The following is a 15,793-nucleotide window of genomic DNA, read 5'->3' on the forward strand; positions in this document are numbered from 1 at the left end:
TTAGACTCAGGGGAAGCAGACATGCAACACCATGTTTAGTGCTTCCGGCAGTGAATCTTTTTGCAGTTATTGGCTATTCCCTCTGTTGATGAAACCATAATAAGACAGTGAATTAGTGGTCCAAAGTGCTATTCAACATTCAATCAACAAATTGCATGTATGTTTCTATCTACATGAGAATTTAGGGTGTTTAATTAGAAATTTGGGAAGGCATTTTATGTCTGGGCAATCTTTAAGCTAAATATTCCTGTTCTTGTTGCATAAACTCTGTGATCTGTCTTTGTGCATGTTGCTGACACTGTGAAACTACAAAGACCTGGGTCATTTGTCATTCACACTGCCTTGACCTTCCTACCACTCTCACAGAAACCCTCAGGTAGGTTTTGGGAAATGCAAAACAAGACACAGTACACAGGTTTAGATTTAAAACCACTTAACTGTACACAACAGGAACGAAAGGAGAAGTGTTTGCAAGGATTACAACTTAAAAATGACACAACCCATCACTAAATAAACTGCAAAACATTAAATAGTAGAAAAATAAGCTCCCTGGGCAGCCACCCATCCAACAGTTGTAACTCCTCATCACTAAATGTACGCATATGTCTCCACACCATCCATTTGGTCCAACACTACTCCTGCCTTCATCATTCTGCTGGATTTGACACAGTGACTCCTGATCAATAGAGAGCAAAAGAGCCTTGCCTACCCTTTGTACACATCTGCCTCTCTAAACAGAGCCTTATTCAGCTGATTCAGTGTAACATCAGTTTTAACCCTCTTAGTCACAGAACAGAATTGCTCAGTAACACTCATGGTCTTCAGAGAACCAGCCACCATTAGTCTATATAGGAAATGCATTAAAACTGGTATTTCTCCATTACTAAGAAAACAGCCAGATCCTGTTGAAAAATCCCTTCTCTCCTGACCAGCTGATCCCTGTGTGACACACAGATACTCTCTGACACACACAACTCAGCACCTGCACTGGAGCTAATACTCCGTGACCAGGAAAAGCTTTTGATTAAGAGAGAACGGTCCCTAATTGCAACTCAAACACAATTATATCGACAACTGCAGTATCAGAAAGCTGTTTTTAAATGCATTCGTTATGGGACTGATAAGAAAAATTTTCTATTTAAAATTCATATTTCAATAGATAAAACAGAACTTTGTTATTATTGTTCAATTAAAGTGACATCAGGCAACAGCCCCTTCTGACTGCCATAGGATTCACTGTAAAGCTTCCTGTACCATCACTCTTTTCCTAAAGGTTATGGCTGATGTGTGTTACAGGTGTCAGCTCAGATTTTCATCTCTGGTGCGAACCAACACCAAAATAACCTCCACACAACAACTGCACGGTTCAGTCAGTGAAATTGGGAGCACAACGTTGTCACTCAATTATTCACTACCACCCTCTCCCAAAGAGCAAAGTGCCTCCTTTCTGGATGCAGAGGGTCCTTACCAGACAGGCCGTGGGGGTCGGAGTGGCGCCTCTCCAAGACTTTGCATCGCTCCTTTCTCTTCTTGCTCCCTCTGAAGCTGCCAAAACGTTTCATGAGCTGCAACATGCACTCGCGTGGCGGCAGCTGTCGCTCATGCCCGGGGTTGGAGAAAAAAGAGCAGCGCAAGGGGCAAGGAGAGGTGTGGCTTACACCAAAAGCCCAGTTGTGAGAAAATAAAGCTCCAGAAAGACAGTGTGGCTGCAAAAGAAGTCCAGCTGGCCAGCAGCTCAGCTCTGAGGTGCCTGGCTGTGTCTTCGTGAGAGCTGTCCTGCAGCAGGCTGCCGACCCTTGCTTGCCAGGCACTTCCAGCCTTAGTTCTGGCATACAGTAACTGCCCTGCACGTCTGTGTGGACACAGGGAGAAGTTCAAAGTCTGCCCAGCTTGCAGCCACAGAGGTCTTATACATCAGCTGTCAGAAGCCTCGGAAACCAAAACAACATTTCCCAGTGGATCAGCTCATGTGGAAAAGGTCAGGAGCCACCTGATAAGCTCCCTTGTTTAAAAAATACTGACTGTGCAAAGGAGCCACCAGCCCTCTTGAAGGGAACTGTCATGTGCAGCCCGGCATGATGACTCTTTCAACAGGCTGTAAAAGGAAACCACCCCTGGACAGACAATTCCTGGCAGCAGCGTCCCGGGCGCGCTGGCACCATGACGTGACATCACCCAACTATTTTGATTCATGTGTGCTGGGTCTTGGGAGTGACAGGAGAGCCCAGCTGACTGTCCATGAGCTCTGGAATGCCCGGCCCTCCACAGCTAATGACTAATGGATTCATGGGATCGAGCTCCTGCCAATTCATAAAAAGAAGGCTGATACTTTCTGGAAACCATAGCTGGAGTGATGGACTGGAGTATCTCTGTGACATGCCCTCCCCGTTCTGCACATATCCATCCCTGTGCTCAGTGTAGATTGCTCTGTTCAAATTTGCTGTCTGCAAAGCAAAAGGCACCAGCACAGCTGTTTGTAACACGGCTAAATCCACCTCGTGGTCTTTTCAATGAGACAAACATGCACGAGGCTGTTGCTCATCCCAATCAGTCAGGCTGTATGATGATGTTCGGCTCTGAGTCTGTACATAAGAGCTGTTTATTTTAGGAAAGGGTTGATCATCGTGGGCTGGATCTTGAGCAGCTGGAAAGGGGTGCAAGCGTGATCCAAGGCATGGTCAAAGCATCACAGCCAACCTTCCTAAGATTATAGTAAATGCTCTGTTAAATCAAAAGCTTTTTTTAAAATCACAGAGCATCAGCCTTTCCTCCAGACACCACTAGACTGTGAGGCTCAGCTCTTTAAAAAATCGAACCCTGTATGAGTAATGAGAGTCTTATCTTTTTAATTCCTAGGTGGAATTAAAGGTTATATCACCTTTTTCCTCTACAAAGAAACACGCCTTTTTCCTTGTGCCCATGATTGCTTCTGGGACTTAGTATCATTAGGAAGGAAAACAAAACCCAGCCATGACTACTGCAGAAAAGGCCTCTATCAACACAGATTCCCTGCAAGCTCTGTTTTTTCCAAAAGATGCATTAATGCAAGGATATCTTGGGACTTAGGGGACTCCAAGAATATGTGCAGAGGTGACAGGAGGTTCCTCTGCCATCTTCAGCTACCAGATGTTTCCCCAAGTCTACCCTATGGAGAACGTGGAAGAAGACAGTACAGAGGACACCACTGTTCTTCCACCTAGCAACCGAAACAATCAAATTATTACCAAGACACTTCATTACCTTCCAGACAAGGCTCTGAACTGATCTCCAAGTGAGGCACAATGATAATTAACATGGAGCTGTTCCCAGACTTATCCCTCCTGACTAGTCCTCCTACTTTCTTTTACCCTCATCTCTGTGCCCCTGTTTCAGTTCTGCAAGTGAAAATCCTGACGCTTTCCACCAAATAACAATCCTTGGCATAAAATCTCCTGTCAGCAGAGTGTGTTTACAAAGCTCCTTCCCCAGCCTCTCCCTTGAGGCTCACTGTTCACCCAGCACAGAGGAGAAGCAAATGGAGCAATGAGTTGAGGAATTAGCATGGGAAAGTGTCTGTGTTAGCTTCAGTATTTGGTTTAATGTAGCTGTAAGAACTCTTAAGCTCTGCACACCCCATCTGGCTTTGCATGACCACCACATTTACCTCTGCAACTTCATCTGCACTGTCCCCTCCCTGCATTCTGCCACGATCATGGCACCACAACTGAGACAGCAGCTGCAGTGGGACAAGCTCTGGTTCTCCCCACAAGCACTTTTCATGCGCTGATTCTCAACCTACTTCCATAAGTACTTCCCATTTGAAAACCAGCACCCCAAAACCAAACGTGGATTCTCCTTGCTGCCTACTAAGCCTAGTCATTCTTCTCTTACTCACCATGCACACAGAGGACATGCACACTGAGAACAAAGTGTTCCTTTCTGATCCGGAGTCACCCCTGGCATATTTGACAACAGTTATTTAGTTCCCTTTCCAGTTTTCACTTGGCCAAAGACACAAGAAGTGCTGCCTACACCACCAATGCAGTTTGAACCTCAAGCTGCCTCTCTTTTATAAAAGCATTCCTCATTCTGCGGTGGCCAAAGGATTGCTAAGAATGACTTAATGTCATCAGAAAGCAAAAAATTTAAATCCCTTTTTAATGAGAATGAAACAAATTGGTATTGCTTCAGCATGGAAACAGCCCCCTTTTTGATAGCAACCAAGGATAAATAGTCGCTGATGACCTTTTCAAGCAGGGCCATTGCACCAGGAGAGCTCATTTCCCCTTATTAAGGGAAGCAGCAAGACTCTAATGTTTCTACACAGAGCTACTAGAAAATGAAACAACACTGTTTAACAACTGACTTTCACAGTAATTTGTTAAAAAAGCACTAAGTGTTTTGAGTATAATCAGTCTGTCTCCCACAGCTAATGGTCTAGCAGATACTTGCACATTTACACCAGGTACTACATCTTAATTATTCCAGTGCAAGGATCTTGTAAAACTAATAATAAAAAGCTATGCCTCAAAGAGTTCCTTTGGGGCCATCTATGTTCTGGAGATTGAAAACACAAATCCCTTCCATCCCTTCCAAACAACCATGAAATGGACTCTTGTCAAGCTACACTGAAGTCTCCCAAATTAGTTATCCTGTATTACGGTTTTTTAGCTGCATAAGGATAACACTGTGCCCTTCCAAAAATCCTACACAAACTCACTCTGAGAGGTACCAAGCAGTGGGCAGCTTAACAAAATTATTTTCAGGGAGGGAGCAAACAAACACTGGTGTATGTGTGTGAAGCAGTTCTCCAGTCCCACTGTATCTGCAGAGCTCACCAGACCTGAGCCCAAAAAAGCCCCATCAGTGGCTGGGCTCCCCCTTTTTGATGCTCCTTGCTTTTAAGTCCTCCATCTCTTAGGATAAAAGAACCTGCCCCCAGTGATTCACCAGGACTCTTCAGGCACAAACATAACAAAAATCTTTTATCCTCTGGATGTGACACGAAGATTTGTTCTAGAAGGTAGAATTGAGGGTGAGTGTTCGGATTTGGTCACCAGATAGACAATATGGAAGATGCCATCGTACCAAACAAGTGCAGCCATCAGAGCTTTGAAACACAAACTGATTCATCCATCTCATGGAGGTGTAAATTCTGTGCCATGGTGAAAATACTTTAATACTGATATTTCAAACCATTCCCTCAGCTGCTTTTTAACAGGAGCTTGAGCCTGACATAAAAATGCAGCAGCAGAACACAGGGCAGGCAATGGGGACCAGTTAGTCCTATTTAATTTATTCTGATGTGAAAATGGAAAAAACAATGTTTTCTTCCTCGAAATTTAAGAGCTCATTTAGCTCAAAACAGGAAGGCTAAGAGGAATATGTATCCCCTTAGTGACAATTACTGTTTGAACTGGCTGCTGACTGCAAATCAGCAAAACCAAGTATTTCCCTTTCCCTGTTGCTGAGAATTTCCTCGTTCAAAATGCCCTCTGTTTTTGTCATTGCTAAGAGAAATAAAGTTCAGATCCACGCTCAGAAAGGTAAAGCATGAATCATGCTTGGACTTCTACATGAATCATGTTTCTCTGTCATGTTGTCCTTAAAGTTTTCCCTAAATTGGATTTTTTTCTAATTTTCTTTTTTTAAGCTCTACATAATGATGTTGGCAAAAATGAACATTTTCGAATGCTGTCAGTGGTGCTGGCATATGCTTACATGTCTTACAACACCAGACTGATTTTAACTGCAACCATATTTCATACAAATAGAAAATGTGGAAAATATTTCAAAAAAACATTCAAATAAATATGTAAAAGAGATTTTTGCTCTAAAAAAAAGAGTCCAGGTGATGCAATGCACCATAACAAAAAGCCTGTTAAGTCCAAACACCATTTGCAGGCTGGTTGAACAGAGCATGTAGCCCATGTTTTCAAAGAGAAACACAAACTACCACTTTCTCCATCTGGTCCAAGCCCAGCTCACACCCCATAAAAGAATTGCAAGTTTATGACTCCAAGCTGGGCTCAATTACTTCCCATAATCATAACCAAGTGTTTCCCTGTAACAAGTTTTCGTCCCCCTTTTCTAATACTACTTCATGCTGCTTTCACTGTACATTAAGAAAGATTTAAATCTCTGAAAAATCTGTCAGAAAAATCTAAAAGCTAATTTCACTTCTTTTTAGCAGTCCCCTAAGGTGCACACTATATTCCCCAGAACTCTTGGTAAATTACTTTTAAATTACATCCTGGCGTCTTTGTGATGTTTTCCTATCCTACCTTTCCAGAGCTTGTAACACAAACCAGCAGGAATAGGAGGAACAGTGATGGTAGCGTTTGCATATCAGTGATTTCTAGTAAGAAAAACATTATTTCAGACTCAGAGCATCTATCCCAGAAGAGCAATAAGCTGGGACTGATGACTATGATACCATCCAAATGATAATTTTATCATTTCTCCGCATCCTTCTAATAAACTTGGTGCATATGTTTCCAGCACTCACTTCTTCAGCAATTTCAGATCTTATTGTGAAAAGCTGAGCTGTTTTTAAATGCATCACAATCTGGCTGTGCTCAAAACACCAAAACAGTATTTGATCCAAGAAGTACAAGATGTCTGGTGACAACACCACTTCTAAAATTTAGTAAGTTCTCAGCTAAAGAAAAACATCTCAGCAGTAACTTTTATGAAAAAAACCCAGCAGAGATAGTAAGTTCCTTAGAAGCATTTTCCACTTGTGTTTTTCTCATCTCTTCTTGCTTCTCTTTCTTCTTGCTTCTGTCAAGCCTTTCAACTATATTGATCCACAAAACCTTGAGAAGGAGATAGGATTCACTGGAACATCACAAATCTCCTTTTTGTTCTCTTCTTGTCCTTCTTTCTTTCCTGCTTCTTCACTTCTCATGCAGAATTGGAACAGATTAAATGATGTTAAAGTTAAAATGGGCATTGTAGGGCTGAACAAAATAACCCCTTCAGTTTAAATTAAAGTCTTACAACCAGCAGTGAACGGATCGTAAAGGGAATGTCAGCTAATGAATAAAGACAGAAATTGCTCCAAAAAAGTGATATGTTTGGGATGGCCAGTGAAATGACCCGAAAAGTGAAATTCCTGCAACTATCCAATACTGAGCTGCCATGAAACATAAGAGACTAAAAAATCAGAGCATCACAACTCTACAGAAATATGGACCTCCACCGATTCTGCTTTTGGAGATTTATTTGGAGGGAAGAGAAAAATTCACTGAATTAGCAACAGTTTGCGCCAGTGCTCAGCTGTCCTTGGATGTCATCCCTACACAAACCCAGTGAACATTCCTCATGGCACAGCCATGCCTTTGCAATTCCTAAGGTGGCAGGAGCATTAGGAGTGACACAGCTTCACACTCATTTACTGCAGCTTTAACGTTCACACTGGCACAGTTATCCCAAAATGCAACTTTAGTGACAAGAGTGCACACTGGAAACAACACCCTCATCCTAAAATCTAGATGGGATTATGAGATTTCTCAGCCATTTCAAGTTCTGTATCCCTCTGCTCCCTGCAAGAAGCAGACTAATCTGACAGCAAAAGCCAGAAATCTGCTGACATACAAAATAAGACAATAAAAGACTCTTGTCCTGGCTTGGTAATAGTATTACCTGCTATTTTTGGTTGAAAATAATCTTAAGTGTTCTTTTACAATACAAAATTATGATTACTGCAACATTGGGGTGGCAGTCACCCCAAAGTGACCCATTCCTATGCCACAGTGGGTGAAATAAAGACATGTATGTTATATATGTTTTACTAACATAAAATCAGACACAGTGGTCAGCAGCATCCTGTTAGACATGTGAGACAGCACAGAAATGCTGACTGAAGAGAAAATTGAACCACACCTTGAAAAGCTAAATGCTTCAATAAGGCTTGAAAAGCCTTTCCCATTCCTGGCTCCAGCAGTTTCACTGATGACTCTCCTGTTCTTCACTGATTAAAAATGGACCTCATAGTTCAGCTGCAAGAGATCAGCAACTTCTAGAGGAATGAAACATTCCCTATTAATCTCCAGGGCCAAGGAGTATATGTGTGGCTCTCCTGCTCTTTGATGCTGTGATGGTGCAGAAGAACCTGAAACCTATGATGAAGTCACCTATAGGTGTTGCCACAATTTTTTTTTTGGCAGTGAAAGCAGGGTCTTGTAGCAGTGAGCTGAACTCCTCACTGAACTCAAGCTCAAAGCTCACGAAATCCCAAGGACTAGCCTGGGTATCCATGGGAAGGACTTCAACTAATTATACAGCCACTGCCAATCTGGTCACATCAATGGCCAAGGACATCACACAGGACTCCATTCTGGTGGGCTAAAGACAGGAATAATGCCAAGAGGGAAAATTCCTACAAGATCACCCAACACCACATTCTTAATACAAGTGGGATTGCTCCAGCAAGGGGAATATAATAGAAAGAGAGGAATCCTCTGTATGCAGACAGGGGCTGCACTGAAATCCACCCCCCTGGACAGTCTTTTTGCATTGCAGCAGCTCCCTTTGTCTGTTTGTTCAAGCCATCCTTAGCAAAATACAGTAGACCTTCATCGGGCCTTTAAAAAAATAAAAGATTTAAAAACCCCCAAATTTGCACCAAAAAAACCTAAATGCAAAAAAAAAAAAAAGTCCACAAAAACCCCGCAAAATCTGTCCTTATTTTCTACCTTTACTTTTGCTACAAATTAATGATTCAGAAGCATCATTAGTTGTAAACAAAGGAATAAAGCCAAGTGCTTTGCATGCTTTAATGCCATAATAACTGAACAACTGGCAAACCAGCTCTGTTAACTTCTCAAGATAAACATCTCAGGAACCACCACCAGCTCCATCTCATACAGCACCTCTTCACCTTCAGCAGAAGGGAGCTAAGTGCCATGGATTGAAGCTTCTTCGCACAGGGAGAAGTGACTTTCCAGAAGTCCCTGAGCAGCAGGGAGCAGACCTCCTCTGGCATGAGGCTGGCCAGGAACAGAACAAGACAGGGGTCTGTTGGACTCAATGGCTCTGGTCCTTCTATGCAAGGACATATTTTTCATGCTGTGTTAAACCACTCTGTTTATAAGGTGGTCATTTCATTAAGAGTTTACCAGAATTAGTTTTCCAAATATGCCAGGAGAGAGAGGAATACAGGGGGAAAAAAAACCATATATTATCTCACACATGAGGTCTGGAAGAGAAAATATTTCTGCTTTCTTTTTCCAGGTTTTTCTGTTATTGTTTGTTTTAATGGGGCTTTTTTTAGATTCTTTGCACCCAGATCAAACTGAGCAATTTTGATAGCAAAAGGAACTTCACTGACTTTTTTAGAAGAGGTGAAAGCACAGTGAGAAAGACAGACCCTGACGCTTTTTGAGGTGGTACAGAAGCACCTTAACAATCTCCAAAGGTACAGAAGGGATAAAGAAAGAGACAGTGGACATGGAAGGGAAAACTGGATTGTTTTTCTCTCTACAGTGATGTAGAAACCACCCAAGTATTTCCCATTACTTGGTGATTCTACCAATTCGTGTAACAGGCAGACAGATAACTTGGAAAAAAGGATCCACAGCATCCAGCTAAAAAGCTGCTGTGACTGTGGGAGCCACAATCCTATTATAACAGTGAATCAAAGGATAGTGTGGAACAGCTTGGGTGGTGAAAAGTTCTCTGTTCATTCATTGTATGAGTGAAAATACCAAGTGCTGTAAAGTTCAGAGTTGTTATTTTTAGGATTGTGTGAAACATCTCAGTGGGTTGGCTGGGACCAACACAGACATGAACTAGAGAAAGCTTTGAGTCTTTATGCCTCAAGATGACAGAAGGACTGGAAACCTGGGAGCTACAAGGCAGCAAGAGAATATTCCTGGAAAAGCCAACTCTGCCAGTCTGCAACACAAAATACCTGGCAGGAGAAAAAACAGTCTGAAACTTTTCACAACAGCTAATAATAGAGACTGAAAAGGCTGTCAGCCACGTCCTTGGAGGTCTGCTTGAAAGCCAGAGACACAGCGGGAAGAGGCAACACCACTGTCACTCCTTGCACAATGCTTCCTTGGTCATTTATGTTTTAGGATCCCCTTATGAATCATGACCAGTGCTCAAGCATATCCCAGCTGACACGTAATTTGCAGCCAGCATCTCTCCCTGTTCACTTCATCAAAACACATTGAGCCTCAAATGGAGAGGCTTCTGGAATCATGGCATCTCTTTCAGTGGTGACTTAGCTTAGCAATACATTGGGTTAATCACAATACTATTTGTACCTTGTCAAGTAGTTTTAAAATGATCTAAAATAGTACCACAGATGACCTGAATTCGTTATAGAGAGCCATCAGGTCCCCAAATCTTGTCAAGGGTCATGCAGTGGCTTCAGTGCTTAAAGTAGAAAGCACTCTACCAAGTAGCTCTCATGTTACTAATCCTTAAATTCCACATCAAGAAACAAAGCAAAAACTCGGTGTTATGGTCACAGAGCTCTGCATATATCCAGCAGCAGAGACTCTTGAATTTCTTGGTCTGCCCCAAAAGCCTCCTGCATCCTTAGTCCCTCACTCAGGTGCCTCTGTTCTCATGGGCACATTTCTAACCCAGGCTTATGAGCTTTCCATAATCCCACCTGGTGCAATTCTGGCTCTCAGACTCAAGGTTGCCTAAAACAGCCTGTAAAAACCTACCCATGTTTCAGAGTGAACACTTTTGTTATTATTACATATTTGTGGAAAAACCCCACTCCATCATCACCTGGCAGCTGGCAATAAAGCCTGGCAAATCTGACCCTCAGCTCATTTGCAAGCATGTCACTGGAGCAAAAAAATATTAAAACCTCTGTGCTAACAAACAGAAATTACTTCTCCAAGCCACATATTCCTTTAAATCAAGTAGGTTGTTTCTAGTCATAATAAAATACTGACAGGGCAGAGGAGGGAAGGAAGAAGCACTGAAATGTGACTGAGTGCATTAATAGACTTTGGTTTATTCTAAACTCTGCTATCAGGCAACTGCACAACCAGGGAAAACTCACATCACCTCTGTGAGAGCTTCAGATGAAAATCTGCTTTCAGATGTTACTGCACTGCAACAGTCTCATGCTTAGACTAATCCCTTCTCTACTCCTATTAACCAGAAAGTTAATAAAAAATCTTAAAGAAAATAAAGACCCACAGCAGATGAAGTAGTTTTTTACAGTGACCACAGGTTTCTGGCATTCCTTCATGTTTATTTTCTGCCTATTTGCATTACAAGCCTATGTGTTCAAAGGCAAACAGCAAAATTCCTGTGTCTTCAGGAATTGCTCAGAGTGGGATAAGTACAGGGTGGAAAGCACCAACCCTCAACCCAAGAGACCAAACTTCCACTGGTCTCAGTAGCAAAACCCAGGCTCATTGCCAGCAAAACTGAGCTTGTCAAGATGTCTTTAAATTAATTTCCAAGTGGGTTTTTTCCTGCACATGTTAAAAGATATGACACTAGCTCCTGTGCCAAGCACAGCACTGACTAGGAAGGTCCTGCTGATCTTTGAATCAGAGCCCTCAACACCAGCAGCCTAAGTCAGTCCTTCAAATTCCCCCTCCACCCTTCAGTCCTCCCTATTCACAGTCACCTACTACAAAATTCACACTCTTGAACTACATTAATTAATGAAACTTCACCAAAACATGAAGAAGATCCACTCAGGGTCATGGACAGAGCTCTGGGGAAAGTGGGAGCAGAAGGGGATGCTCCTGTCCCAGTCTTTACCCCCCCTGCCTGCACAAACCTGCCACATTGAGCCTGCACAAATCCAGCATGGGAGGGAACGTGTGGGGCACAAGCAGAGCCCAAAGGACTTTCTGCAGCTCAGCAGCTCCCTGTGCATCTCCTCCTAATGTGCTTAGCTACTTAGCCAGCAGTGAGCTCAACATCTTCATGTCAGCAGCAAGTTTTTACTGGGTTTTTGTGTTACCCCCCTCCATGACTGCAAAGCTCCATGTGTCTTCACAACCTTGCCTTGGTTGCTGTCACCAGGCACTTCCCAAAGTGACAGATGGTTTTACTTTCTGCTCCAAGGGCACAAAACACGCAGCCATGCCTGGAGAGCACTCAGTGCTCCCTGAGTTGGTCCACGGTGAAGAATGAAGCTGGCTCTTCAACAGTTTTAACTGCTCAGCTCCAAGAAAAGTTTTGGCTTCACTGTGTTAACAACTTCAGTACAAAACCACTTGTAGCTCTCCGAGGACACAGCAAACCAGTGTCCTTTCTTTACAGCACTGAGCCCACCAGGCTGCACTGCTCTGTGCCCACCAGTCCCACCTTACCCCTTTAAGGCTGCAAAAGCAAGGGCTTCTTCCCCTCATATCTTGACATTATTAGCATATTCGTTAAGTTCCTGACCTCATTTACCTCCTTGGCTTTTGCACCATGCAAAATGAATGAGGAAAGAAGAGATGGAGGCTTCTTTAGCACAGCAAAGGGCTCCTCTAATCCTGCAGCCTTCAGTGAAGTGGCAGAAGTTGTTTATAAAGGGCTTAATTGAACACGATTCCTTCCCTAATCCACAGCAAGTATCTGTGTCCAAGGGAGAGGATAAGAAATTTTGGGGAAACGAAGTGCCAGGTTTAGAGAGAAACACAAGCTCCCAGCCATGAACTCATCACAGGATTTCTCCCTCGGAATTTTTGCAAGATGTGCATGTGCCGTGTGTTGCCGAGCCTCGCATCTGCTGGATGGATAAGAAAGTAATTTCTAAGAATTTCAGTGATGTCAGGCATTTTCTTTTTTTAATGTGACCATAAAATGGCAAAAGCTGTCAGTGGCACTGGCAGTTGCTTAACAAAAAATGTTGACGTTGCCTGGATACTGAGTCCTGCTCCAGCCTCGGATTTGCCTGCGTGTCTGCATTTGACAGAAGTAACTCCTTGGGATTTTAGGTTTTCTTTAATATTTTGAGAGCCGTGCAAATATCTCTCCTTACTCAGATCCCTCCTTCTCTCTCCTCCCCCACTTTTTGGCTTTGTAAAATGCAAACTAATTCCTCAACCATAGTAAAGCCATAAATAAGAAGCCGTAAAAATATTTTTTCTACCTTTTTTTTTCCTCCAGGTTAATCTTTTCAGTTATATAAACACTTTATAAAATATCATGGCAAAAGTATATGAGAATCTGCTTATGTGATTAAGACTTGGCTCCTTCTTTCCCAGTGACAGTATTTCATGCCTTGTATTTGCCACTGCTGAGATTTGCTCAGCTGTCTCTCTGTGACCTCCAAAGCAGAAGGCAGCAGGATTTAACATTGCTTTTCATGGAGTGCTTACAGTAAATCATTACTGGTGGGTATCCATGGAGTCTTGGGGAAAAAGTACATTATTAAGTACCTGCTAATTTTTTGTTACAGTGGATGGATTCCAGGTTTTCTCTGATGGCAAAAATCCAGATACTCCAAAGGGAAGTGAATTTTCCACAGTCTTTCCTGTTATTGCTGTCCTGCTCCCAATCTGATTTGTGCCTTAGTGTTGGAAGAGTTCTGGATGGCATTTAATGAAGTACTGTAGTGTTTTATTATCTTTTATGGTAAAGAATTTGGAAAGACTTAAGAGAGCTTCATGCAGAAACAGAAACAGTGCATATACAAAATACAGCACTAAACTCCTCTTCCTGGCAGCTAGATGACAGAGAAGTAAAAAACATCCACTGCAGACAATTTTTCCAGTCTGGTCCCTGACATGGTTCCCAAGTGAGGAATGATGCACAGTTATCCTGGTGCCCCACAGCAGCAGATTTCAGCACCCTGCAGGGTTATTTTCCAAAGGAAAGGATGTGCTGTTCAGATACTTCCTTTAATGTAACTTGATTTATTTATTTAATAATGTCACAGGATTTGAATATGCAAGCAGGTCTTTCAACAATGCCATCCCAAACATCAGTGCCCCATTCCTGCAGAGCCCCTCTGCAGCAGGGAATGACTCGGTTTAGCCATGCTGAAGCAAAGGGCATACTCTCCTTCCTCTTCCAGTTCTTCATTAAAAAAAAACCTAACAAATCCATATATTCTAACACTAAACATCATGACTGTATCATCTCAGAAGGATAAATAAAGCTTGAATGCAACAAGAACATGAACCACAATCTCATAACTCTTCCCAACTGATCCCAAGCACAACGCAGTGTGAACATGTGAGGTTCATCTATTCAACATAATCCTGTTTTCCCTCTCATTACTGTGGTAGCAGATGTGAGATTTTGGACACTCTTGGCTTCAACAGCTCTGTGGGGAGCAGAAGACACTTTCCTGTTGTAGCACTCCAAATCCTAAAATTTAAGCACTGTCAAAAAATTTTACACGGAAAAACTTCACCCTGACAAAAAATAGATGGAAACCTTGAAGCAGAAACCAGCTCTTAAAAATGTCTCTTCTTTTCACCTTTAAAACTGGAATGGACAAAGTGATAGGCAGAGGAAAGAAAGGCTGGAGATGACTCAAAAGGCTCATTTTGTGGTGATGCCTTTTGCTGTTGCCTTCCCCAAGTCTGATGTTGCTGGAACCATCAGAGCACTTGGATGTGTTTGAAGATGCAAAAGTCAGTGCATGGAGGCAGTGCCAGGATGCTCCCGCTGAAAACACGCTTGTGCACAAGAAAAGCCTCCTCCCAGCTGCACACATCTTAAATACAAAATGTAATAAAGGGGTGAAAATGATGGTGTGAATACTGGGAATCATAGTCTCCAATTCTCCTTTCCAAGCACAGGTGAGAGCTCTCGCCCAGCCCAGGGCAGCTGGATCCCCTCTAGGCTCTCTTGCCTAGAAACAAATATGGCTAAAGCCCCAGCACCATTGCTGTAGGTCCATGCTCCATTGGCATTCCCCCTTCCTGAGTTTGCCTGAGCTCTCCAGGGAAGCAGCTGCATGCACTGGATGTAAGTTTCCCATTCTGCAGCACAGATCTTTCACATGTTCTGCTTTGCAAGCTCCTCCACTGACAATGTTCACTGTCCCCATATCCTGGTTTTCCAAACCGAGGGGCTATAGGAGCTTCCTGTGATAGCCACTGTGGCTTCCAGCTTCTCCAAACAAAGCTCCAAACACTCTGCCTCAAAGCTCATCCCAAAATGATGGGTGACTTTAACAGCAGCATGACTTCTGTTCAGCCCTCAGCAGTAGCTCGGTTGACTTTAATGCCACTTAATTGCAGTGACATGTCTTTAATAACAAAACCCATGCCAAGAAACTGCAGTTGGAACAAGAGCTGACCTAAGGCCAGTTTCCAAAGGGTTTTCAATCCTCTCTTCTCTAACTTGTGGCCTCCTGGGTGCTGCACAACCTCTCTGGGGTCACTGAGGGGACTGCAGCCACCCACAGCTTCTCCAGCCCCTCAGCACAGCCATACAGAATGAGGAGCCTTACCCCAAATTTCACCTCTGGAATAGCCATGTGCTCCTCCAGCACCATTCTCTGAGGCTGGGGACAACTCCAAGGTAGCCACCATCCTTGGGTGTCCAGTGAGGCTTTCTCCCTTAAAAAAAAGTCTGAGATTTCAACTCTCTCCATCATGCCTAAACTCTGTGGTCAAATGAAAAAGCAACACATCAGCATGGGGCAGAAACCCCAGGCATCAATATCTCCCTTGCACAGAAGCTCCACACAGCCCCCACACCACCCAAAAATCAGGAGAGCCTTCTCTTTCAGGATTTATCTGACAGCATGGATATGTGTGACTATTGCTACATGCAGCTGTTCCATACAACACGCAGAAATAAGACATGATAATCTTCTTCTCTGCATTTTCATAATCTAGTATTTTTTACACATTCTTCCCTCCAGTGGCCT

The 15,793-nt window shown here is 43.0% G+C and overlaps 1 protein-coding gene across 3 annotated transcripts in view; it reads right to left on the reverse strand.

Annotated features, from left to right (window-relative positions):
• Nucleotides 1-15,793, reverse strand: part of PRKAG2 (protein kinase AMP-activated non-catalytic subunit gamma 2) — a gene marked incomplete at its 5' end in the record, with an annotated part of 212,643 nt that overhangs the window by 106,449 nt on the left and 90,401 nt on the right. The window contains one exon of one of the 3 annotated variants that reach the window (XM_082281309.1): nucleotides 1,469-1,574. The exons of the other annotated variants lie outside the window; for them this stretch is intronic. Coding sequence (XP_082137435.1) covers nucleotides 1,469-1,574 — 106 coding nt within the window. Of the gene's footprint in view, nucleotides 1-1,468; nucleotides 1,575-15,793 lie in introns of those variants that run through there. 3 annotated transcript variants of the gene reach the window in all.

The sequence above is a fragment of the Coloeus monedula genome (genome assembly GCF_965178545.1).
Source record: "Coloeus monedula genome assembly, chromosome: 1".
Classification (NCBI taxonomy): Eukaryota; Metazoa; Chordata; class Aves; order Passeriformes; family Corvidae; genus Coloeus; species Coloeus monedula.